Consider the following 25,658-nt stretch of genomic DNA (forward strand, 5'->3'; position numbering starts at 1 on the left):
ACTTCGACCAAAATAGTATAATTTTTATAATGTGTTTTACTGGCCTCGTCAAGACAGAATCTTGCCTGCAGCATCAGTGAGAAATCATTTTCAAAGGGTTTTGAGTTGCATCATAAAGCTCCCAGCTGCTATTTGCTGCTCTACACAGAGGCCAAATGAAGATCTGAGTGCCCACGAAGGATCGGTTGTTGGGATAACACATTTTATGATACCATCTCGCGTTGTGCTGAATTATATTACGTGGGATTTCAGCTCAGTTTAAATTTCCAAAAAACTCGCCTCCATCTTGTCGATCGACTCTCTAAACCCAGGCTCATTTTTCCCAGGTTCACCTCAACGATCGCTGCTGCAGTCAAACCGCAACTCATTTGTATGGAAAAAGAAAAAAAAGCCTCAACCCTCCGAGTATTTCCAAGCGTGCAAAGATAGAAAACCTCTCCGATGCCACTTTGAAGACTAGAACCAATTAGGGAATCATTATAATGAGAAGCCTCTAAGTGCACGTCTTTTGTTACTCAGCAGCTGTCTAATTGGAGTTGGTGCATTTCGAAGGGAGTTGGGACCGAAGGCTGTTCTCGTGTCAAATGTGATAGGCTTTTAAATCAGCAACGTGCTCGTGGCTGACATATTGATCATTTATATCTCATTGCTGGTCTCGGGCGGTTTTGTTTTTCTTAGGTTAATTTTAATATTACCGCTGTTGCTGTACTGTAAGCATTTGTGAAACTCCCGTGTTGCAGTCATTATGAGCTGTACACAGCTGAAAGGACAGCATCTCTTCCTGCAGCTCTCGACCTTCCCGTGCCCACTGCAGCTGCAAATGTTTTTGTTTTGTTTTTTTACCTGACATTACACGGTGTTTTTGGAAATGGTTGAGTAGCTGCACAGCCCCTGTATATACAAAACAGCTTGTAATGTATTCCGTGTTGGCACCGTATCGTGACTTACTCAAAGAATGAGTGGCATTAGTACTTAAGTAGCTTCTGCTTTGAAAGCATGCACACTGATATTTAAAGCTTTGACTGGGTAATTCATCCTTCTTCTCCTTCTTCTTCTGTCCACTATTTAAATATATATATTTCCATGTGTTTGCTCCCATTTAAAGGACACTTTTATTGTGGTCTTTAATGAATAAATCATACTCCCACAGTCCACCGAGGAGAAAAGATGTGGAATTTAATGCGCTCTCTCTTTCTTTCTGTTTGTGTTTTCACAGCTCCCCTGACAGACAAGCCGCCAAAAATCCTTTTCCCTTCAGAGAGCCAAATGAGCATCATAGAAATGGCAATAGGTAAGAAATCTCGTTTCATTCCCTACAGTGATCGCTTGTTTTATGAGGATACAGTGTCGCACTAGCTTGCGCTACACAATGGCATTGCTTCAGATTTCTAGATTAGCCAGTTGGCGCTTCAAAGTAGGTCCTGTTCTACTTTACTTTAGCTTTGGTTTTTTGGAGTGATGTGCTTATTTTGTCCATGTAGGATGAAAGTTTTAGAGTCAGATATTATTAGGTAACAACCCCAATGGTAGTTTCTTAATTTGTAGTGTAATACTTGGTAAATGTCGCCTTGCTGTTGCTGGGGATATTCTGCTCTTCCTCTATGAATATGCACCACATTGTTTCTCTTGGATACAATATTTTTTATTGAGGAGTTACTTCTACGTATTACCACTTTGCTTTTGCTCTGTTCTTTTTTCTTCAGTATCTATCAGGCAATTAATGTTAAATATAATTAGCTTTTTTCATGTTCTACATTAAGGTTCTGAGTTGGCAGTATGATCATAGCTGATAAAATAGTTGTTAAGTTTGTTGTTATTGACCGCCACTGTTTTTGTCTAGTTGCTCTTACAGACCATAACACATTTCTGCCTGTTAAATTAACGCTGTCCGTTATCATTTCAGATGGGCAGGACTGCCTAGCTCCAACAATAATGTTAACACTAGCCATAGCTGCTAGCCCCTATCCTGATCATGACTTGCCAGAGAGCTAATAGTTAAATGGTAATGTTAACACCAGCTTGGTCAATATTAATGATAACAGTTTCGTCGTTGCTGAAACAGGAGATTTACAGGCCCCTAGAAATTTCTCACAAAGACAGGGGTGTCGGTCTTTAAGTTGCTTTAGCAAGTTTGTTCTGCTGCTGTTCAAGAGTTCAGCTGCTGGTGGTGGGAGGGGCTAGGGATAAGAGGGACTGTGTGCCTGTCTGTCTGTAGCTGCTGTGTGAAGTCGTGTGTCTGCAGGAGGAGGAGGGAAAGATGTCATTGTTGGTATAAACAGCTTTGCAAATGAATATCTAATTTTTAGTACCAATTATTATTATCTTAGTAAAAATCCCACTCTGTATAATTGCCTCCTATATTACCCATGGTATCAGGAAAGTGCCCTCTTGTTTTCAGAATTGTGGTATAGAAAGCTACTGGAAATATCAGTTCTGGTGACATCCCTACCAAGCACTGTTCAATATGCAATATTTCAATTAGGTCTTTTTACTTTCCTGGCCCTTTTGTGAATGGACCTTGAGTTTTTATCAGGAAGGATAGAAGATAGAAAAGGATGAGTCATTTATCACATCTGTATATGAAAAAGAAAATGATTCACTTGGTATAAAAGCCGTGTCCGCTGTGTTTCTTTCTCCTCCAATCCTATGCCTTTTCATTGTATTCACACTCATCACATCTATCTTGGTTATTTTGTGCAACACTGATGCAGCTTGTGTTTGTTCATCTTTAATGAGTCAGTACATAATCTCTCTTCGTATCATCTTCAGTGTATTATGTTAGCAGCACTCCAAGTGATTGCCTCCAATTCCGCCTCATGTGGCCGCCTCGGTACCTTTCGTTCGCCTTACCAGCTTTGGATGCAAGGGGGGCTCATGGGAAAATTCCCGCTTTGTGCCTTATTGGGCAAAAGCTCGGCTGTTGGTGGAAGAGAAAATGGGTCACGATGGAGGCTTCCTTTGAAGTAAATTTGTCATGGGCGATGAACAAAACGGTCTCGCAGAGGTAAAACGTGGCAATGGGAAAATAGGTGCAAGTCATTGTAGCCTTAAATTGATGATGGATAAAAGTCTCCCTGGTTTTCTTCATCTGATTAAGTTTTCTTAGTGGATAATGATGGTTTGCAAAATCCATTACCTGATAGCTTTGAGAACAGGCAATAAAGGTAGAAAAGATATGTTTTTACTAAACTGTACTTTTACTGTATTTTTCATCAAAAGAATATTTTGAGCCCTTCATTTTCACTGCTAATTGTACCAGGCTGCATTTAAAGGGCACCTATTATGCACATTTTTGAGCACATGCCTGTAATAAAGTAGCATTGCATTATTCAGAATTATCTATCTTTTTTATTATCTGTACAGCAATTCATGTTTAAGCTCCATGAACTATCCCTTTAAGGTAACTCTCTTCTGATTGGCTGCCCCTCATAAAAGATGGTTTGTGGGTGTGGCTTCCGTTCCGTGTCTGTGCCATATTAGGCATGTATGCGCTCAGTGATGTCATACAGAGCCAAAAGTGGAATAAACAGTATGAAATTTGAGCTTTTGGCTTATATAATAATAATAATAATAATAATAATAATAATAATAATAATAATAATAATAATAATGGATGCATTTATATAGCGCTTTTCGGGGCCCTCAAAGCGCTTTACAATTCCTCTCACATTCACACACTGGTGGAGGCAAGCTACAGTTTAGCCACATCGGCAACCTTCCGGTTACAAGACAAACTGCCAACTCTTTGAGCCATGATCGCCCCACGTATATATTACTTATTCATACTCTGACTTCATGATTTGAATCTTTCCATGTTTCATATGAGAATCCTGCCACTGTAACAGCATGAAAGATCCCCTTTAAATTTGCATTTTAGTTTTAACTGGTTAAGGATTAGCCAGAATTCTGTAGGGTTTTTTTTAATGCTCCTCACCCACCTCTGCACCCTTTGATATTCTACACAGAGTCAGCAGCACTGTGTACATAATATATGAACACCTATTTGATTCTCTGCCAGTACAAGCTCCTATCACTTCTTCTCAGTGTTGGCCTAGTGCGCTTTTATCATTCACAGAGAGCCCAGTCAAACCCAGCATATCCTTTCAGGGTTTATGGCAGCTTGGGTGGAATTTTATTTATTTATTTTTATTCTTTCTTCCATAAAATATAGAAGAACAAATGGCTTCAGCTGACAGTTAATTAGGCAGGTGAGACGGGGAGAGCGACGAGAGTGTGAAAAGGCAAATGCGGAGATACACTTTTCAAGCGCTCGCTGCGGAACTCGAGGGAAGAACGGAGAGAGCAGAGGGATCTGTGGAGTGGGGGTCCCAATTAATCAGCATGCACTTTCCGTCCACTTCTCTGTCTCCTAATGGATGTGCTTCCTCAGTTATAACTGATTAAATTTAAAATGCTTGATTAAAACATGTTGTGTATGTTGAGTATTGCAGCATCGACAGCGATCAACTCGAAGGAAAATGACGACGGAGGCAAAAATGTCCTTAATATTTTGGGAACTTTATTCCTCATTAACACGCGGCAAAACTTTTCTCATGGGTGCCATTTTCGTTGTGGTATACTTTTTTTTCTCTTAGGGGCGTGATGACGCAGCATCCGTGCTCTTACAATGAAACAGTGCCTTTCTTGTGGTGGCAACTAAAATACTGTCTCTGTTAAACCACAGTAACCATAATGCAGTTAAACACTGTACAACATGAGTACACACAATGAATATCTTTTTTTTTTTTTTTTTTTTTTTTTTAAATGACATCAGAAACAGCAGTATGCGACATTACGTGATGGCAGACTAGCCCTTCTCCCTCTTCATAACCTTCTGGCTGATCAATGTAGATTTCATAATCAATGGGAGCGTGTAAATATGCTGTCTTCACATCCATTTGATGGAGTAACAGGCTCTCCTGCGCTGCTTTCTGTAACAAAACTCTTATGCTGGTTAAGTTGGCTGTTGGTGAGAATGTCTCTCCATAATCTATCCCCAACTGTTGGCTGTAACCTTTGGCTACGAACCTTGCCTTGTATCGGTCGTTTCCCTCAATGTCACTCTTAACGGAATAAACCCACTTCCCCCCCACTGTTTTCTTTCCCTTTGGCAAAGTGGTTAGGGTAAAAGTGTCATTTTCCCGTAACGAGTGAATTTCTTCATCCATGGCTTTGATCCAGTTCTTTGAGTTAGCTGATTCTATGGCTTCCTTAAATGTGTTTGGGACACCACACACTGCCCTGTAGCAGTAGTCTATGGTAGTGTGGATCTCATCGCCGCCACTGTTGGCAGCTACAAAGTCATTTAAATGTCCCGGTTTTCTTCTCTCCCTAAGAGGATACCTTTTGTTGACAAATCCATCACTTGTCACATTTGTCTCTTTTCGTTCACGCTCATCAGGTATACCACTTTGTGGACTTGTGTCTGTCACAATAGGTTCTGGAACCTCATTGTCCTTGTCACCTTTCTCTGAAGGTCTGTTAGCCATAGGCTGTCTTACTCTGCTACAGTCATCATTTAGTTCTCCCTCATCTGTCTGTGTTTGTCTTTCTACATTTACTTTGCTCACAAACTTAACAAGTCTATGTTTCTGAACTTTCTCAGTTTCAGGGTGGTAAACTAAGTAGGCGGGACTGTTCTTATCATAACCTACAAAGAAACCTTGGTCACATTTTGAATCAAGTTTCCCCTTGTCCTGTTTGTATGCATAGCACACAGACCCAAATTTCTGCATTTTTGACAAGTCTGGCTTTTTACCTGTCAGCATTTGGTAGGGTGTTTTCCCTGTTCGCTTATTAAAGCATCTGTTCCGTGTTACAGCAGCAGTTTGAATGGCATAGTTCCATAGGCATTTCGGTAGCTGACTCTCAATTAGCATGCACTTGCCCATCTCGAAAAGAGTACGCCACCCCCTCTCGGCTGTACCGTTCTGATGGGGTGAGTACGGGGCTGATGTCTCATGCTTAATGCCATTTTTCCTTAACAGGGTTTGGAAATCTCTGCATGTGAACTCTGTCCCATTGTCTGATCTAATGCATTTTACGTTGCCATATGGTGCAACATCCGCTAGAAATTTCTCTGCTGCCTGCACTGTATCAGTTTTCGTCTTCAGGAAATATACAAACACTGAGTTTGAATAATCATCAGTGAATGACTGCACATATTTGTACCCATCAATAGATTCAGTGGCTATCGGACCTGCTAAATCTGTGTGTACCATTTGTAAAGGAGCCTTTGCTCTTGTATCCGGATCTCTGTTTCGGGTTTGTGCAAACTTTCCCTGGATACACACTTCACATTCCTTTTCAGGTCTATCGGTTCTCCCCTTAATCTGCATACCGTTAACCACACCTTGCAATCTTACTACATCTTCATAGTTGCAATGACCTAATATCTCATGCCATGCCTGTATGTCATGACAGGTGTTACACTTATCATTACCCTCAACTTCAGTCTGCAAATAGTACAACTTGCCATACACATGAATGTTAAAGTTAGTACCGTCTTTGTGGGTCAACGTGTCCTGCCCTTGTTTAAAGGTGACTGTTGCTCCTAATGCAGTGGCTGACTTTACAGAGAATATGTTCTGGGGGTATGATGGAATAAACAGCGCATCTTTCAGCGTTGCTTTGCGTCGCTGGCCTGTATTGTCAATCAGGAACACCTCTGCGTCCCCCCTCTGTTGGTCGACGCCTCTGCACTGGGTACCGTCTGCCAGTTCTACGCTGTGTGACTCCGGTCTGAACGCGTCGTCGAAGCTCTTGAACTTGGCGATGCTGTTAATGATGTGTGAGGTAGCCCCAGTGTCCACCAACAGGCCTTTCTCCTCAATGCTGTACGCTGACTGCTGGACTTTGATGTCTACGCCCTTAATCCTGAAGGCATAATCTGGCGTTTCTGCTTTGGATCCGTTGCCGCTCTCATCTGCGACCTTCCGCGCGCCATCTTGTTTGTCTTTATGTCTACATGTGGTATCACTGTGTGTGCTGCTTTTGCAATGACTGCACCACGTCCTCCGTCTGCACACTTTTGCTCGGTGGCCTTTTAGTCCACACTTGAAACACACAATGTCCACATCGCTCTTGTATCTGCATTGTGCGCTGGATCTCGTGTGCTCACGCCCGGTTCTTCCTCCTGTTTTCATTACGTTGTCGCTACACTCGGATGCGCTTGACTTTTCAGTGTCTTCGAAACTCCGTAGCTTTGTTTTGAACTCAGCAAATGTCATATCGTCTTTATCGTGAGTAACGTGTATTGCAAATGGCTTAAAACTTTCAGGTAGACCTTTTAAAACCATAGCAATCAATAATCCATCACCTAAAGTCTCACCCGCATTGCACAGTGCTGTAATGGCGGCCTCTGCTCTGATGACATAGTCTGTGACAGTCTCTTCCCTCTTTTTCTGAAGCGATGATAGCGTGGTGTACAGGTTGATGATTCGGGGCTTCCCCTTTCCAGCGTAGTAGTCCCTCAATATTTCTAATGCTCTTCTCCCATTATCAGGGGCATCTCTCATAATCAGTGAGAGGCTTTTATCGTCCAAAAATTGGATTAACTCAGCGTAAGCGTCAGCGTTCTTCTTACCGTCTGCTGCTACTTCAGCCTCACTGTTCGGTTCCTTCAGAACAGTGGCTTTTAATCCCAACAAGTGCAAATATCCTAGCACCTTAGTTTCCCAAAGTTCATATCTGGTCTCATCTCCGTCAAACATGAGTCGAGGCAGCCTGCTTGCTCCTCGTTGATCCATGTTGCTATTTAGCCGTTAGCCCGCTATCCGTTGTGGCTCCGGATCTTCATGAGAAAAAACTCTTCTTCGAGTCGGCCCTGGGCCCATAACCTGTTGAGTATTGCAGCATCGACAGCGATCAACTCGAAGGAAAATGACGACGGAGGCAAAAATGTCCTTAATATTTTGGGAACTTTATTCCTCATTAACACGCGGCAAAACTTTTCTCATGGATGCCATTTTCGTTGTGGTATACTTTTTTTTTTCTTAGGGGCGTGATGACGCAGCATCCGTGCTCTTACAATGAAACAGTGCCTCCTTGTGGTGGCAACTAAAATACTGTCTCTGTTAAACCACAGTAACCATAATGCAGTTAAACACTGTACAACATGAGTACACACAATGAATATCTTAACAGTGTAAATGCTCTTCTCATGCAGGCCCTCAGTGGGCATGTCTCTCCGCTGCTTTCTCTGTGGGACAGATCAGATACAGTTCGCGTCTGTAATTCAGTCTGACATGTCACTGCACACTGCTTTCACTCTGTCTTGTACACATAATCGACTGGAGTACAGCTAAGCAGACTTACTGCAGGACAAGTGTTTCTACTGTACTGCTAATCTATACGCTTTGTAAATAGTTTAACAATTTAGGGTTGGGGGGAGGTTCGTTTCCTTTATGCATGAATATGTTTTTGGTAATCTTACTAAATTCGTTCGTTTTTCATCTATGTTCGTAAAGCGGACTCAACCATGGATTGAACCCTAACCAACCAGCTTTTTTGGGCCTTTATTCTGCTGCTGCGTCTTCCAGATTTGATTTGTTATAATCCTATTTTCTATGCAGAGCTAACATGTCACTCCCGGCCTACCTATCCTGACATTTTACTTCAGCTTAGATTGAATTTACGACCACTGTGGCACGCCGCCTGTGATGTTCATTCAGGGAAAACCCAGAAAGATCCCCTGTGATCTTGATTGGCTGTTGAAACTTCAATCCCTTCACCTCAATCCTCGGGATATCACACTTCATCCCCTGCCACTTGACATTATCGCTCGACAGCGAGTTTTCTGAAATTGCAGCAGAGGAAAAAAAACAAACTTTTTTATTTTCTTTTTTACTGAACCTCCTGTTCAAATTCTACCTAATCTTTCAAGATTAAAAACAAGTGCTTCACTTTAAGAAGCTGTTCTACATCACCAGTCTCTAATATTTTGCAAATCTCAAGAGTTGTTTTCTGTTTCAGTGATTAAATTGATTATTTTGGTGTGTTCGCTTTTTCATCCCAAACTTCTTTGTTTTGGATTTTGTTTGTTTCCCAAAGTGTATTCTGGTAGTCTCTGGGCGGATGGAAGTGAATTTATGGTTTTCAGTTAACAATGTGGGGTAGCGCAACAACAAATTGTGAACACAGGAAAGGGTCAAAGGTCAAGAATACACCCTGGTAAAAGTAGATCCCTGTACTCCATTTAGGATGCTCCAGAAACCAGTTGATATGTCTGCAACATTTTGAATGGCTTTCTCTCTGTGTACAGGACATCTTTTTACACTCTCGGATTGCACTAAATTGTGGCCAAAGGAAGGTAGACGCAACTATTGAGTGGCTTTAGTCTTGGACTGTGTTTTCATTGTTTGGTTTGGCACCATTCATGTGCATTTGCTCAAACTAACATTTTGCAAAACAGGAGCAATTTGCATCTTTTCACGCCCACTTGTGTTTTTTTCCACTGACCTTACAAGCCATCATGCCACATCTAGCATTTGCTTCCCATTCTGTCTGAACACACTTTTACTTCCAATTAACAGTACACAAAGCCAGGTCTACAAAGAAATGTTTTCTCACTTTGCTGTGGAAGAACTTGACGAGTCTGCACAAAACACCCACAATGAGCAACCAAACATCACAGCATTGAATTGAAGTACCGATGCCAGGCGTAGGTTCCAGTATAATTAAACCTTCATGTGTGCTTATCTTTTCTTCAATGTAGCATCATTCCACTTTGTGTTTATAGATGTAGAATATGTATAGATGATGAGTGGTAGCCTATTGCAGGTTTTTATTGCTGGTACATGCCCATGCTATGGTGGTTTTTTTTGTCCTGTTTGTACTGACCAGCATTTTTCTGATGTAATATATATACAACTGGAAAAAAAATAGTCCTGGAAATCTATACTGATACAGACGTCAGTCGACGGAAATGAAAATTATCAACCTACAGAGGCCTGAATTCAGACACCCTGAAAATCACAGACGAAAAATGATGCAGCAGGCTAGTTTTTTTTGCCAAATTTTTATTGCAGCTACTCAAAATGGTACATCTAGGCCCCCATGTTCTTGTGTGCATGCCTGACATAAGGGCACGCTCCTTATGAGACAATGGATGGTGTCCTGGGGGATCTCCTCCCAGATCTAGACCAGGGCATCACTGGGCTCCTAGACAGTCAGAGGTGCAAACTGGTTTGGATGGACCAAAAACATAATGTGCCAGAGGTGTTCTGTTAGATGTATGTCAGGCCAGTGTGGGGCCAGTCAATGGTATCAATTCCTTCATCCTAAAGGATCTTCCTGCACACTCAATGGGCATTATCAAGCACCAGGAGGGGCCCACTGCACCCGTGTAGGGTCTGGCAATGGATCTAAGGCAACTAACCAACTAATGGCAATCTAGGTCCTGTTGGCTAGCCTCTAGAGATCTGTGCCTCCTCAGACCCACCCCCAAACCAGCCATGCTGAACAGGGATACAGGCAGAATAACGTTCTCCACAGCTTCGCCAGACCAGTGTTGGTCAAGTTACTTGAAAAAAGTAATCAGTAACTAATTACTGATTACTTCCCCCTAAAAGTAATCCTGTTAATTTACTGATTACTTATTTTCAAAAGTAATTAATTACTTAGTTACTTAGTTACTTTTTAAAAACACGATTTACAACCTGAATAGGTAATAAAGCGATAGATCTTTCAGCCCAATTCTACTTTTTCTGCATAATCCATCATATAAAATGTAATCAAATGGAAAAGTCTCTTTTTAAAACTTTTATAGTTTTATTAGTTTTAATCTTTTAACTTTATGCATCAAGCAAAAATTTAATTATATGCAACATTCTCTGACTGGAAGAAATGTGTTTAATATTTAAACCTATTTTCTACACATTCCAGCACATAAAATTTTTTTTTTGTGTGTTTACACTCAGTCTTTCAAATAGATGCAAGTAAAACACAGCGGAAAATAAATAAAATCAAAGACTAGCGGTCCTGTTGCTCTATTTTCACCTGTAAAGCAGGAGTTGGGTAGGCGGAGGTTTACCCTGGTGCAGGTGTGCCGCAGCGGTCAGTGGAAGGATACGGCAGTTTCTCTGTGAGTTTCCCATTATGTCGCACTCGGTGCTTCCTTGGAAGTTTAGGGGGGTTTTTTGCTTTAAAAAGAAGTTTTCTTCCCACACACAATGGACACTAATGTTTTTGTCACTTTTTATGGAATCAAACTTAAAGTAAGGTCAGTACTTCCATGCTTTAAACGCTGCATGCTCATACTCTCTCCCGTACTCGATATATGATCCACTGTTGATCTGCACACAGCTGTTGTCACGACCGTTACTCTTACGTCACTGTCATGCGACATTCTCGCAAAAATATCACGGTTTTAGTAACGCAGTAACGCAGCGTTCCTGTGGGAAAGTAAAGGTAATCTAATTACCGTTTTTGCAATAGTAATCCCTTACTTTACTCGTTACTTGAAAAAAGTAATCTGATTACAGTAACGCGTTACAAGTAACGCGTTACTGCCCATCTCTGCTCCAGACCCTTTCTCATCTGTCACATGTGTTCAGGGAAAACCTGCTCCCATTTGTGAAAAGCAGAGGGTGCCAGTGGTGGACCTGCAGTTTCTGGTGTCCTATGGCAAATGCCAGTAAGGCTCCATAATGCTGCACAATGAGCACAGGGCCCACCAGAGGAGGTTAGAAGATCCATGCATTATTCAGAAATCTGATATCAAAAAGAAAGTGATAATCACCTGTTACAGCAAGTACAGCCATCCATGTTCTGAATTTTATCGTTCTACAAAGAGTTTTGTTTATATGAGAAAACAATTTAATAGAAACCAGAAGATATGTAGCTAGGCTATACTTGAGGTCTCCACAATCCCAGGTATCACCTCACTACCAGTTATGACACTGACCATAGCTAAATACAAAACAGTCAGAAAAGATGATGAGAGAACAAATGTCAAAAAAAAAAAAGTAAAACCATTCCTGTTTTGGGGGGTCCACCTGTTGTTAATTTCATTAACATCAAAGCAACTGGAACCGATCAACAACCCCCTCTGCTATTTAACTGACCAGATCAATTTCCCAGCAGTTTAACTGACTTGACGCTATATTCTGATTGAAAAGTGTTCCTTTAATTTTTTGAGTAATAGATTTCTAACCACTAATGTGTGCACTGCAAAAGTTAAAACCTTATCACATCATCTCAGAAAGACTGATTGTGAAAATCCATTTGTTTTAGTCTCTATTGCAATCTGCGGGTCTGCACTGCTCTCAGAGGCTGAACTTTCTAATCTATTCATTGGTGTGTACATAATAACAACTTCAACTGGAAATTGGTCCTCAGTCACTCACAGGATGGAGTTACATAGTCCACTGACATAAACAGAGGGTACCTCAGTCAGAACAAAACCATTATTTTCCTGAATTAACTTTTAAGTCAGTAGCCACATCAAATTAGATTTTGTAATCATTTGGTAATGATGAGGTTGGGCTGTTATTCCTGTGCAGGTCAGGTTGCTGTGAGACTCCCATTTCCTCTAAGCTGGCTTACCCTCGCATTAAATCTAAAATCTAAACTGAGAGATATAATGAATTTGTGGGTTGTTGCATCCTCTGTCAAAACAAAGCATCATTAGGAAGAAATGATTAACTGCACCTAGCAGCAGACAAAATGTCAACTTTCACCACGCTGGCAGAATGCAGTTGAAAGTCAGAGCTACAGCAGATGCTTTTGAAATGTAAAGTCGTTGCTCGACGATCAGTCTATGATCATGAGTCCTCATCCCATTATTCTAAAACAGGTTTCTTCCTTTAGTTGTATGGATTTGAAATCCTAATGGTGGGCTGTTGGAATCACCTCCCATTGATTAAGGTACCATTTTCAATATTTTAATGATTAGTATTGATGTCTTGGGTTTTCTACTGGTAGTCCACAGTGGAATGAAGGTAAACCATGCAACAGATAGAGAGACATGTGTAGTAGATCATTTTAAAGGTAAATACCAAAGGTCCTAGAGAACGGATGTGAATGCTGAAGGGTCAGGTAGATATAATGATCACCCCAATTTGAAATCTATAAATTATGCTGTGAAATTGACTTTTTTTTAAGACCAGGTTCTCTGAATGCAAAATTAATCTTTTAGGAAATGTGAAGCCTCCAATAAAGATGCATGTGTTATTCCAAAATCTGATATCAAAAAGAGTGCTAAGGACCTGTTACAGAAGGTACAACCATTCCTGTTCTGAATTTAATCAGTCCACAAAGAGTTTTGTTTATATGAACAAGAATTCCTTCCGAACAAGACGACATGTAGCTAGACTCTGCTTGAGGTCTCCCCAAAGGCTGAACAGAAGATGACAACCAGGAGACATTCATGTTATCATGCTCTAAAAAAAAGCAAGATGGCCTAAAGGAAAGGGCATGGGTGTCTGCTGGACCTACACAGAGCCTACAGGGGTCAGTGTCACGATTATGTGAATCAGCCTTAAACCAGCAATCTATCTGAAGGCCAGGAAACGGGTTTCTTTCTTGACCTTTGTAAAAACTTTCCTGGCAGGCTTATGGTCTCAGTTGCTCATCTTGGGTCTGTATTTATGAATCTTGGTCATACAATGCTTCAAAAATGAGGACTATCCCTGGTACGCTCATTGGCTAACGACTTACTAATCACAGGTCGTTTAGCAATGACTGTGATGTTTTTTTTTTTTGTTTTTTTTTTTTTTTTTTTTTTTGTCCCGTTTGGATCTTTAGCCATCAGAATTGTTGTCTTAAGGCCAAGAACGATGCCAAGCGGATTTATTTTACCAAGTGGATCATCATGGCCTTGCCATATTGGTCCATTTGATTGACCTTTATTATAATTATGAATTTATTTTATTTTCAGTTCCTACAAACGGGACAGACATGACTGGGGGATTGGACAGGGAGAAAGAATGAAAGAAAGAGAGGGAGAGAAAGAAAACCAAAGGGGAGAAGAGACGGTGAGAAGGGGGGGGGAAGAAAGAAAAAAAAAAACCAAACAACAAAAAAACCCCAAAACACCCAGGTCACCTGTATGGAGGAAAAAAAACAGAAGAGAAAGCAAACAACAAAGAGCAACATAATAAAAAAAACCGGCACCATCACAATAAACTAGCTAGCAGTAAATATCAGTAGATACTAAGTAATAAACGATATTGTGCAGCACGCAAGATAGACAGCGCACAATGTGCTTTGAGGCAGCAGCCAAGAAAGCTGTAGTCCGCGTCTGTGAACACCTGTGTGTACACCTGTGTGCACACCTGTGTGGATCAGCATGCTTGCATTCCAAAGGTTTCTCCATGTAACGATCTGCTAGGGAGTGTGGGGAGCCACAGCCCCGTCCTCCAGGGTATGAAGCAGGTATGGAGGAGATCAAAACTCCAGACATCCAGAGTGTGATGTTTCACATCCAGACCCACCCTTGCTGGTCACATCCGTGTTTTTTTTTAACCAAGATTGGGACGGAAATGCCCCGTCTCAAGGTCTCAAAAAGAGATTCGAGAAACCAATGGACGGTGTCAGAAGAGCCCATAGTAGTCCATGTTTGATACTGTCTATGGTCACAGCATGTAAAACAGCTGGGTCATTGGTTTCTTAGAGGACTGCAGAGAAGCATATAAGCTTTGAACGATTTTGGATATCCAGTCTGTCTGCTTAGCCAATTACGTACAAGAACTAACACATGAATTCTGTTAGTCCTTCTCAATTAATCTATCATCTCAGCAAACATTTTCCCTTCAAGATTATGGTTCCAAGAACTAGTTCCAAGTTTTATTTATCATAGCATGATGTTCATTTGGTGAATTATGGTCGAATTAAGAGTGAATTTTTTAAAAAGCATTATTTTATACGGTGGAGCAGCTCAGTGTTGTGTTCAGTACATTCTCAGGTGGGAAAACATCATCCTTGCACTTCTACCTTACACTAGGGTTATCATTTGAGGCAGGAAGTTCTCAACACACCACAAGACACATTTTTAGTTTCACAAAGAAAAAAAAAGTCTCTCTGGCTGTACAACACCTATTCCCAATATCACATACATTCACACTCACGTACACACCAGCCATCCCTCTAAATGTCACGGGCTCGGCAGAACGCTCCGTCGATGCCAAAGGTTCAGAGGCCCTGGGATCAATATTACATCATTTCTCTCAATTAGGGCATATTTATTCCCCTCAAGTTATTGTACATCTGTGAGTGATCCTATCTGCATTCCTGGCAAGTCTCCAGATGAGTCGAGGGCCTGGGAGGAGAGGAAGACAGAGTGAGATAAAGATAAAGGGAGAGAGGAGGATAGAGAATGAGAGAGAAATGAAGGTAGGGGGAGTTTGGGCAAAGCATCAGAGGAAGGGGTGAAAAGTGAGCAGGTTCATTTAAGATTCACAGAGGGGATGAAATATGATGGTGTCTTACCTTGGGTTATTACAGATGAAAGTGGTTACAAAACGGCACACTGTCCCAAATGGTTAATATGCCCTGCAGTGTGGAGGTATAAATCTTTACTGTCATATTAGAAAGGGGTGGGGGTCGCTGGTGGTGATTGGTAGGGATACTTGGCGGTGGGATGCTCCCATTAGTGTTTTACATAAGTACAGTAATGACAGGGACAGTCACGAGATGATAGGCTCTATCGACCAAAGATGGCTAATTTTCGTCAACAGATCCAGCGGAGCAGCAGTGAGTGCAGCACTGATACCAGCCATGTTTCAGATCATGGCTTGACCTTAGAAGACGAGCTATTTTACCACAGTGACCATGTGCTGCTCTGCTTCTCCTCCCACCCACAACATCATATCTGCCTCAGCAAACAGGAAAAATGGCTCAAGGCGTTTGTCCCCCTTAGCAGAAAATAGCATCACGAACTGGCCAGAGCACTTGAGTATTAAGATATACTGCCTCTTGCCTGTGCCAGCAATACTTTCCATCTCTGGGTAGACCTATTAATCATAAATTGAGCTTTAGCATCTATTTTCTAGACAGTCTGGTTTGATGATGTTTTCTATTTTTATGCTTAATGGCTTAAGTGTTCTTGCATTGCACCTGCATGTAGGTACTCACGAAGGTCAGAAAACCTCTACCTTTGTCAGGCTTGATTATATCAGCAGATAAGAGGCACTGACCCAATGGGACAATCACTGGGTCTCTCATTTCAAGCACATTTTAAAACACAATGTAAAGCAATGCAGGTAAGAAAAAAAAGTCTTGATGAATACTAGAATGTGGTCCTGTTTTAACTTATAACTAATCCGACAGTTGATTTGTTTATTTATGCCACCGTTGCTGCAGTAAATGCAGTTTTAATGACTTTCTTCTGATAGATGAAGGTAGCAAATGTAGATGACGACACACGTATGTGAAATTGATTAAAGATGAAAAGATTTTTCACCCACGGGGGGACGTTTAAGTGCTGTGTAATATCGATCAACAGACTTCAAATGCAGAGTTTCCTGACTTGTAATCAGAGGGGAAAAGTCATTGAATATAAATAGTGAGATTTCCTGTGCTGTTGCAGCATGTGTGATTCTAGATGCTGCTCTGGAACGAGATGAGATGAATTAGGAAAAGATTTGGTGGAGCAGAACTGGGATGCTGTTTTGGTGGTTCTGCAAATCCCAACTGATTTTCTATTTCTACTGCCAAAAGGGTTTTTTTTATTGCTTTCTTTACTATATAGTAAGGATTGCATTCAGTTATACTCTCTGAATACATGAAAAAATAGGTCTTTTTTTCTCAACATGTTGGTACAAAGTGTCTTTAAGTTAGAAACATCCATGCGACCCGGAAAAATTGGTGGTTGCTCTGTGATTATACTGAATTTTTTTCAGTTTAGGTGACAGATGCAAGGAGTTGCGGCGACCACTGGAAATCTGTCTCCAGACTGTCACAAACTGACTTGGATTGACTGCACTCACTCTCAGGCAGGTTGATAAAGGTCTTCAAATAATTTCTATCTAATGAAATAAATGCAGACAGATTGCCAACACTTTGCAGTCTGAGATCTGTGATGTGTTTCTTTGCTGTAGGGGACTTAGGAATATAACCAGCATAGCCTACAACCATTCGTCAACCAGCTGTCAGAATGGTTGTTTTGCGCCAATGTCATTTTGCAGTTAAATTGCCATCCTGCAGCACTACTTTTGTTGTGGAGGAATTTCTGTTTCAAATCTATGAAGTTTTGGCTAGACTCTGAATATAAGTATTTTGTGTAGTTGGCAAGAGATTTGCAACAGACGGCAACAGATTTGCCTTTTCACTGATTTAGCACAGTTAATTGTCATATTATCACAAACAGATTGCGTATAATTGACCCTACTTAACTCTAAACTGATAGTAGCCTGACTCTAAAGTGAGGTGCAGAACAGGTCTACAACCGCTCGCACTCTAAAATGACTCTACAAAGAGTAGAGTCATTTTAGAAACAACCAGATTGCACGCAGTTGCAATAATTTTGGTCGTGATGTGGTCACCGAGTACTGTTTTCCTTAGTGTCACTTCAATATTAGCCTATTGCCTAAGCAACCACTACCATACCATACCATCATCATTCATTGGTAGGTATGTAACAGTGTGATGGCAAATGGTACATTTTTGCATGCGGTGTCAAGCCAGAAGTGGCATGAAATGATTAGTTATATATATCATGTCATTACTGATTATGTCATCATAAAGCTGATGGTGGAAGAAGATAGTACAGGTCCTGAAGGAGGTAATTTCTTAAACCATGGACAGTTGTGTGCCAGAGAAGTTAAGTTTAGCTAGCAACTTGCTGCTATGTTTGAGGCTACTGTGGTCATAAGAGGTGCCTGGTCAGTGCTGATATTTAGTATATGTGCAACACTCCCAAAACATACGTAGGATTTGATACTCATGGCTCCTTAGGACAAATTGAGATTTCACCCATAGACCAAAGAGGGATGTAGACACTGACTTCTGCCATTGGTTTCTGCTATCCTGAAGTGTGACTAAGAGCATTTTGGCTGCCATCATATAGGCTTTTTTCAAACCTAGCACTGATGAGAAGATGAAAGGGTATGGGCAAAGAGCACCGGTGTCAGATAATGTAGATAATTTTGGATCACATTAGATAAAATAAAATAAAAATTAAGCCTTCTTTTTGTACATTGAAATTATATGTGGTCTTCTAACTGGCGGACACAAAGCAATTCACAATTCGGTGAAGAACTGCAGTTTTTGGCACTTGATTTTTCAGTTCAAGTGGTTTCCCTTTGATCTCATCATAGATTCTGGGCACATTCACAGTGACATTAATCGCAAATCCTTACATTGGTGAATAAAAGTATTTCTTCATCCAATTTCTTTGAGTAGATGATTTCTACAGGAACACCATGATTTATAACCTCAAACCATGGATAAAATGTTCGTTTTTTTTTTTTAAACTGTATTTGTGTTGTTGTTTCATGAAGTAGCATTGATCAAGATCCTTCAAACACTTCTTGGCAAAAAGCTGCACAAAGGACTTAGAAGGTAAAATACTTAGTCAGCAGGTTTATAGGCAAGGTAGCACTGCGGTCATTGGATTAAACTATCAGTATCATGTAACAGCTGTGGTCTTGCTACTCTGGCAGGCATCTTGTTTTGGGGTTATCCCTGGATTTAGTTTTTAGTTAGTCTTCCTCTGACTCGTGTTTCCAGTTCCACAGAGCGTAGACTGACAAAGTGCCGTCGGTACAGTTACCGCCCAGCTGTTGTTCCATCAACAGCTGTGTTCTTCATATCCAAGCTAGAATTTAATTTTCAAAAGCTTCTCCTCCTCCTCTTCCTCCTCCTTGCTGCTGCCTTCTTCATTCTCCTTCCAGTACTATCATGTATCACTAGCTTCAATAGTCAGCCCCATTCAAGCACCAGCAGCGAGCGGCAAGACTCGCTCAGCAACTCGGTGCCCTTCTTATATTTAAACACACCTTTTAGTGTTGCAGTTAAGCGCAGTAATTTTTTTTTCTTTTAACAGCCATTAGATTAGCCCTCAGTTTAACCTCGGCACGGCAGCTCACTTTGCTCTCTTGTACTCTGCTATTCAAGAACTTCAATTGCTAGCAGTAGGAGGAGACATTAATTTTCTTTGGTGACTTGAAGAAAAGCGTTTTCCATTAAATTTCTTAGGTTGTTCGAAGCCATTTTTTCTGTAATATTTTACTTCATCCACAGTTTTTGTTGATCTATTTCCCCCCCTCTTTGTCAGCAAAGAAAACCAAAGCCAAAATGCTATCCATGCAAACTCTTCCCTCATCATCATTGCCTCGGCAGTGCATTTGTGTGTGTTGCCTGGTTGAACTAATTGGCCTTGCTGTATTTCCTGCCAAACAGGTGGCCGTATTGGTTTCCTTCTGGCTGCATTTATGTGGCTGTGTGTCCAGGTTGGACAGAGATGACAGCGTCTCCTCTCTGCCCGGAGCGTGACCTTGGTTGGGCGATGCTCTCGCTGCACTCTCTTTGGTCTCACATTGGCCTTTTGGGCCAACTTCTGATTGTGTGCGTGTGTGTGAGAGACAGATAGAAAAAGAGAGAGCATCCTCTGGTGACCAGCCAGAGAGCTACAGGGCCAGGATGGCAATGGCAGCAAACTTTACACAATATATGATGTCATGGCAAAACTGCTCTGAAGCACGTACGCACATGCAGGTGAAGCACAATATTCTTCAGAGCTAATGATGCACACATTCACGCTCACGCACGGAAAGGTCTCACGCTGTCACCTCCGGGGATTTGCATGTGCTAAGCAATCTGATATGGCCAGATTTGTCCTTCTCATACAGTATTCGCCTGCTTTGTGTTGCTCTATTACATCGACAAGTGTGGTCCTCTGTTTGGTCCGTGGGCGGCCCTGCTCTGGGGGAATAAGAATGTGTCAGATGAAATGTTGTGGATATTTGTCTCATAACTGCGATGAGTCAGGCAACACCTTGCTTCTGTACATTGGGTAAAGAAACAATATTTTTTCTTCAGCTGTAGGAGGGATTATGAGATGCTCAGATAGCCCCTGACCTCTGCGCAGACCAGAATAGAATAGAATAAAATAGAACAGAAATTTACACAACAGAGAGTTACTGTCCTCTTACCACAGCGTGTCTAAAGCTTCCCGATATGGAGCATAACAACATTTCTTGGGCGCTTTGTTTTATTAGCAAGTATTGTGTTTCTCCTTTAAAAAGCGTGGGGAATGTGTTGCTATATTTAACCCTGTCCTTATCACCTTTTAACCACATTTGTTTTCGATATCAATATACATTTCCTCATCTTATTAGAATGTTAGTTAAGCTTTTCAGTAGAAATTAATGTGGTTTCCTTTTTTTTCCCTCCCATCCTCCACTAGATTATTCTCTATGATGAGTCATAGCAGTGAGCTGGTAACAGTGTATAAAGGATAGATACACAGCGATTAGAAAAAACGGCCTTTAATTGGTTTTTCTGACAGGGAGAGATGCTTTAGCTAATGAGTTATGCTGTGTTTTGCTATAAAATCCTAATTTGTAGCAATTTTAGAAACAGAGTAGTTACATACTTGTTTTTATTTGCAAAATGTGGCGGGCCTGCCATTGTTGTCATCCATTATCAGAGCTGGTAGGTTTAAAGTTGGCATTTCCCCAAATTGAGTTGAAATGTTAAAACAGCTGTGATGTTACCCTTTAAAACATCTGCCCTTGCAATCCCACTCTGATTGTCATTCAATTTAAAAAAAGGATCTTTGAGGGAAGGATCATTTTAAATCAACCAGTAAAATCTTGTTGGGTTTTTTTGTGTTATGATGGTCAGTTTTGATATTTTTTTGCCATTTTGATTTCATATTATGTCTTATTTCAGACCAGTTGGTCTGCAGTACACATTTCTTGACTTATAAGTACATCTAATACTGTAATAAAAAAAACTATAAAATTGCCCTAATGTAAGTGACCAACCTGGTTACATGGTTAGTTACCTATTTAGTATATTATTAGTAAAACTTTAGATAGTTAATGCTGAATTTGAAAAGAACCGTAACATTAAAAAAACGACAAAACTTCAAAAACAAAAAAATAAGACACTGTTTATGTTGATGTTTCAGTCAATATTTCAGTTATGTTGATATGTCAGTTTCTGATATGCAGTGTTGGGCAAGTTACTTTGAAAGAGTAATTAATTATAGTGACTAGTTACTTCTTCAAAAAAGTAACCGAGTTAGTAACTGAGTTACAATATTCTAAAAGTAATTAATTACTTGAAAAGTAACTATTGCGTTACTTTAAAAAAAAAAACCCTGGGGTCCAGGGTATAATTGGCCATTTTTAACTACTTTTGATTTTCCCTCCACATTTCACCTTTAAAAACTATTTATTTGCCTTGTTTGGTATCATCCTTTTCAGCACAACCTCACGTGTCTGAATTTATAGTCATGTTCTTATTTTGACATACTGTATTAACACAATTGGTCTAAAATCAGACAAAAAACATAAAATCTGAGTATAAAAAGTTATATTTTTTTACTATTTCAACCACAAACATGTTTAATGAATCATATTTCATAACTTTAAATGCAAATATAAATTGTCAATTTTAAAATCATATGCACAAGTTTTGCAAACAACAAAGTTATTTGCTTCCATTTACCTTTTACCTTGATTTTTTAAAATAACCATTTCAAATGATTTACAGAACAATCAGCTGCATTCAATCAGATGCCACACAAATTATTTGTGCCACTGCAAAAAAATAATTTCTGTCCACTATAAAGGAGAACATCACAGCCTGATACCTGCAGGTCTGACAGCAGCAGGTGTATCACTGCTCCTGTTTCTACCTGGAGACCGCAGTCGCCTCATTGTTCTGACACACAACACAAAACTATCCACAACACTACACACTAACTACACAAGACAACGCATTAACTAAACACTCCAAACACGCTAAACGTCACAAATCTCTCACATCTCAAAACTCGCTCTCTCTCTTTTTCTGCTGTCTTTCTCTCTCTCTCTCCCTCTCTCTCTCTCTCGCCGTCACTCCTAAAACTTCCCGTTTTTTAGTCATAAGCAGAGAGTGCACGCGTATATATTGTTTATCGTGAATCTGGTTTTATGTGGCCTATCAACACAATTTAAAAACTGGTATATATCACCTTGTTGCTTTGTCTTTAAGTGGTCGTGTGACTGGCTTACCACGACTACTTTACTCTTCCTCAGTCAAACAGCAGCACTCATGCGATTGTTTTGCCCCATTAGCTCCAGGTGTTGTGCTAGACAGTGATCGTGATTACCGTCCGCGGGAGCGTGCGCAGCTGCTTAAAGCTGTAGCGCGCAGATTACTTACGTAGTCAGCTACTTCCGTGCAACTGATATAAGATGCGGTAAACTGAACACAGCTTCAACCGTCTGTTTGCTGAAAAATAGTAACGGACCACATTTTCTTGTTAGTAACTGTAACGGCATTGTAACGATAGGAATAGTAATGGCCGTTAGTAACGCCGTTACTTGTAACGCCGTTACTCCCATCACTGCTGATATGTCAGGGGTTTTTTTTAACGTAATTCGTGATATACAGAAAAAAAGTTTAGTTTGAGCGTTTGAAGTCACAAAATCTGGGCAACCGATTAACACCGATACCAAAATTTTGTGATTTTTAATCCAATATTCCAATACATCGACTGATATTTTTTGGCTTTTAAGCACAGAAAACATGAACAGATTTGCTTAATATTTGTTACATGTAGTTATTTATTTAGTTGCTTAAGCTATTCTTGGATCAGTTTGTTACTACAAGCATGCGTTGCCAACATGGGAGTTACAGACTGCCCTCTGGTGGACATACTGACATCAACACTTGCAGCATGACTAAAGGGTGTTTCTCCTCTCTTTTCTTTAGTTTTTTTAGTTAGATCGGCCTGCCAATAAACCGGAAGGAGTCTGATCTGACCAGTAGAACAGAAGAAGCAGATATTCTTATGAAAATGGAAATATGGCCTTGATCTTGACTTTAAGTGCAGAACCATTAGAAAATTATTGTTTCTGACTCAAACTGTAGGAGTAGCAGAAATCCTTGTTAATAGCGGAGGATCCGGTGGAACAATGAGTGACAGACACCTCCCCATTGCATAAACTAATCTGTGTTTTGGCCGGCTGATATAAAATTTATTTGAAGTAAAAGTACATGTAGGCAGAGGAAATATATTCCATTTAGTTCAACACTGCAATTATTTTATTTTTCCAGTAGAAGTTTGGAAATGACAAGTCACTTACATTTTTGGCATCTCCTAGCTGGCAACAATTGATGTTATTTTTTTCCCCTCTGTGAATGCACAATCTCACCAGATCAGTTCATACAGTAGTGTACATTTGGGACATAGCTTTATGAGTGGGCAGTTACTTTCCCTAGTACTGTGGGTGAGAGCCACGAGCTGCTTCTGCCAGTGTAAAAATCCAGAATCGTTACTTCGCTGTTCAATGTCTTGCTTTTGGAATGTACCAAAATGTTCACAACAATAAAACCAAAGTGCCCAGAAAATGTTTTATTGTCAAAAGATTCCATTTCTTTTCTTGGATGCTAGTGAGAGAAACCACAGCCGATGTGCCAGCTGCCTTGGCAGCACTCGGGTATAATCTCTGAGACTCAGGCTAACCATAGCACACGGGCCTGTCTCTGTTCTTCAGCAGGCATACACACACCAGACTATTCACTCTCCCTGGCAACCGCAAGGCAGATACAAGATATTGAGCATCCTTCCGTGCAATGACATGGTATTGATATTGATTTCAATTATGACAGCCACGTCATTAGACAAAGTGTTTTTTAGAAGACTTGTGCTCCATCGAGTCCGTGGTCCATTAGTTGCCAGATGCTGGTTTAATGAGTTGAAAAGGCATCAGCAAAAGATTCTCTAGGATCTTCTTTTTAATTTATTTATTTTGAGCTTAATTGTCCCTAACTGGACTCATCTGGAGTTTTTCTTCTTCTTCTTTTTTTAATAGCTACTGTAAAGTCATGAATTGTACAGAAGGAAGACAAAGACTAACCAATGAGAGTGGCCTTCTAAGCTCCCCTTAAGGCGGTATGGGTAAGATTAGGCAAATAAAACTACTCGCATAAGGTTAGGCAAAAAGGTCGTTGTCGTGGCAACGGTTCCATGGTAATGGCTCCATTTGATTTGCTTGAGTATTTGTTCCCCCTCATGGAGAAAGCTGCCAATGCTCCGTCATGATTGACTGCTTTAAACAGTGCGCCGTAAAGGATTCATTTACATTCCTTGCACCCTGTTTGGCACACTTTGCTGATCAGATCTGTGCTTTTTTATGGAAGGTTCACTTCCTTGCACACAGGCAAACAGAATAGCAATAACACGATACACAAGATAACCAAGGATAGGCATCCAAACAGATACAACTGGAAGACGTTCTGTCTCACTGATACCTCTCTCTTCACTGTTACTGGTTTTTGTTTCATTTTCAATAATCAGACAAATAAAAGACGAGGAGAACACTTCAATTTTTCAGAAATTATCAGTGAGATCCAGTCTGTTGGCTGTGTGCGGTTTTTTGGGGGGCTTGTTGTTTTTTTCTTGACTTGAAACATTTGTTTTTCTTGGTTCAGGTAAAAATATGCCGGTCTTTATCAGCATAAGCACAGATTAAGTATATTTTCTTTAACTGCGTATTTGGCTCCGTGTTCAGCTGTGGAGTATGATCCCTGTGCACCCTCAATTTGACAGATTAAAACTTTGATTTCTTTCAGACTGACAGTGGGGTGGAGTTTGGGTTTTGCTTCAAACTCAGTCCAAACCATGACTCACTGTGCTGCCAAACACAAAAAGCACACATAGGTTTCAGGAGTCTGTGTCTTCCTAACATTTTGTGTGTGGGGGTTTTTTGGGGGGCTTTTTTCTGTCCATCCAAAAAAGATTGCGGTGTTTGCTGTGTGGGGCTGTCAAAGTGCAAAAGTGTTCAGTGCAGTTTTACCAAAAACGCATGAAAGCTGGCGCTTAAACTCCCCAACAAACATCTTGAGTTTAGTTTATTTGGCAAGCAGAGACACAGCTTGGCCGGGCTGTCTTCTTGTGGTCTCGCTTTTGTACAGACAAACATATTATAATTTCAAAGTGGCATCAAATTATCATAAATAAATAAATTCTCCAGGAGAAGCATCACTGGCTGAGGCAAAATTGGGATTGTATTGATGCCGCTGGGGAAATTAATTTTTTTGCATGACATTTATACTTAAATGGAAAGGACCACTTCTAACGCCGAGTCTATTTGCCCAATTGATAATTTGACTGCAGTCACTCGTAGGTAGGGTAGATAAGTGAGGTTTTCCCAGGATAAACTTAATTAGCCCATTTCATGGTAGAAGCAGGTGGCACTGATATTCAGCAGACTATGTTTTTGGATGTGTGAAAGAAAAACAGCACTAACCTATCAACACCAGGCAGCTCCAGAGTCCCCAGGCTGTGGAGTGGGGTGCTGCCAAATTGCAACTGTGTGCGTGTGTCTGTGTGTGTACTTGGGAGAGTATTCTATGAGTTTGCGTAGGTGTGTCTCAGGTGCTCTGTTGTATAAGGTGTGTGTGACTGTGTGTGTGTTGAGAGTGGGGATTGTCCCATTTTAGAAGAGCCACGCTATGACTCATCAACTAATAACAGGGAGAAAGAGTCAGAGGGAACG

General features: G+C 40.6%; 1 protein-coding gene across 2 annotated transcripts in view; it reads left to right on the plus strand.

Moving 5' to 3' along the window:
- Nucleotides 1-25,658, plus strand: part of LOC146547776 (interleukin-1 receptor accessory protein-like 1-B) — a 342,110-nt gene that overhangs the window by 205,914 nt on the left and 110,538 nt on the right. For both annotated transcript variants that reach the window (XM_085265749.1, XM_085265750.1), the window contains exon 6: nucleotides 1,217-1,291. In XM_085265749.1, the coding sequence (XP_085121875.1) occupies nucleotides 1,217-1,291 (75 nt within the window). The remainder of the gene's footprint in view (nucleotides 1-1,216; nucleotides 1,292-25,658) is intronic.

Source organism: Mchenga conophoros, linkage group LG23 (assembly GCF_057382185.1).
Source record: "Mchenga conophoros isolate Kocher_MC1m ecotype Shallow Benthic linkage group LG23, M_conophoros_male_GT1.1, whole genome shotgun sequence".
NCBI lineage: Eukaryota > Metazoa > Chordata > Actinopteri > Cichliformes > Cichlidae > Mchenga > Mchenga conophoros.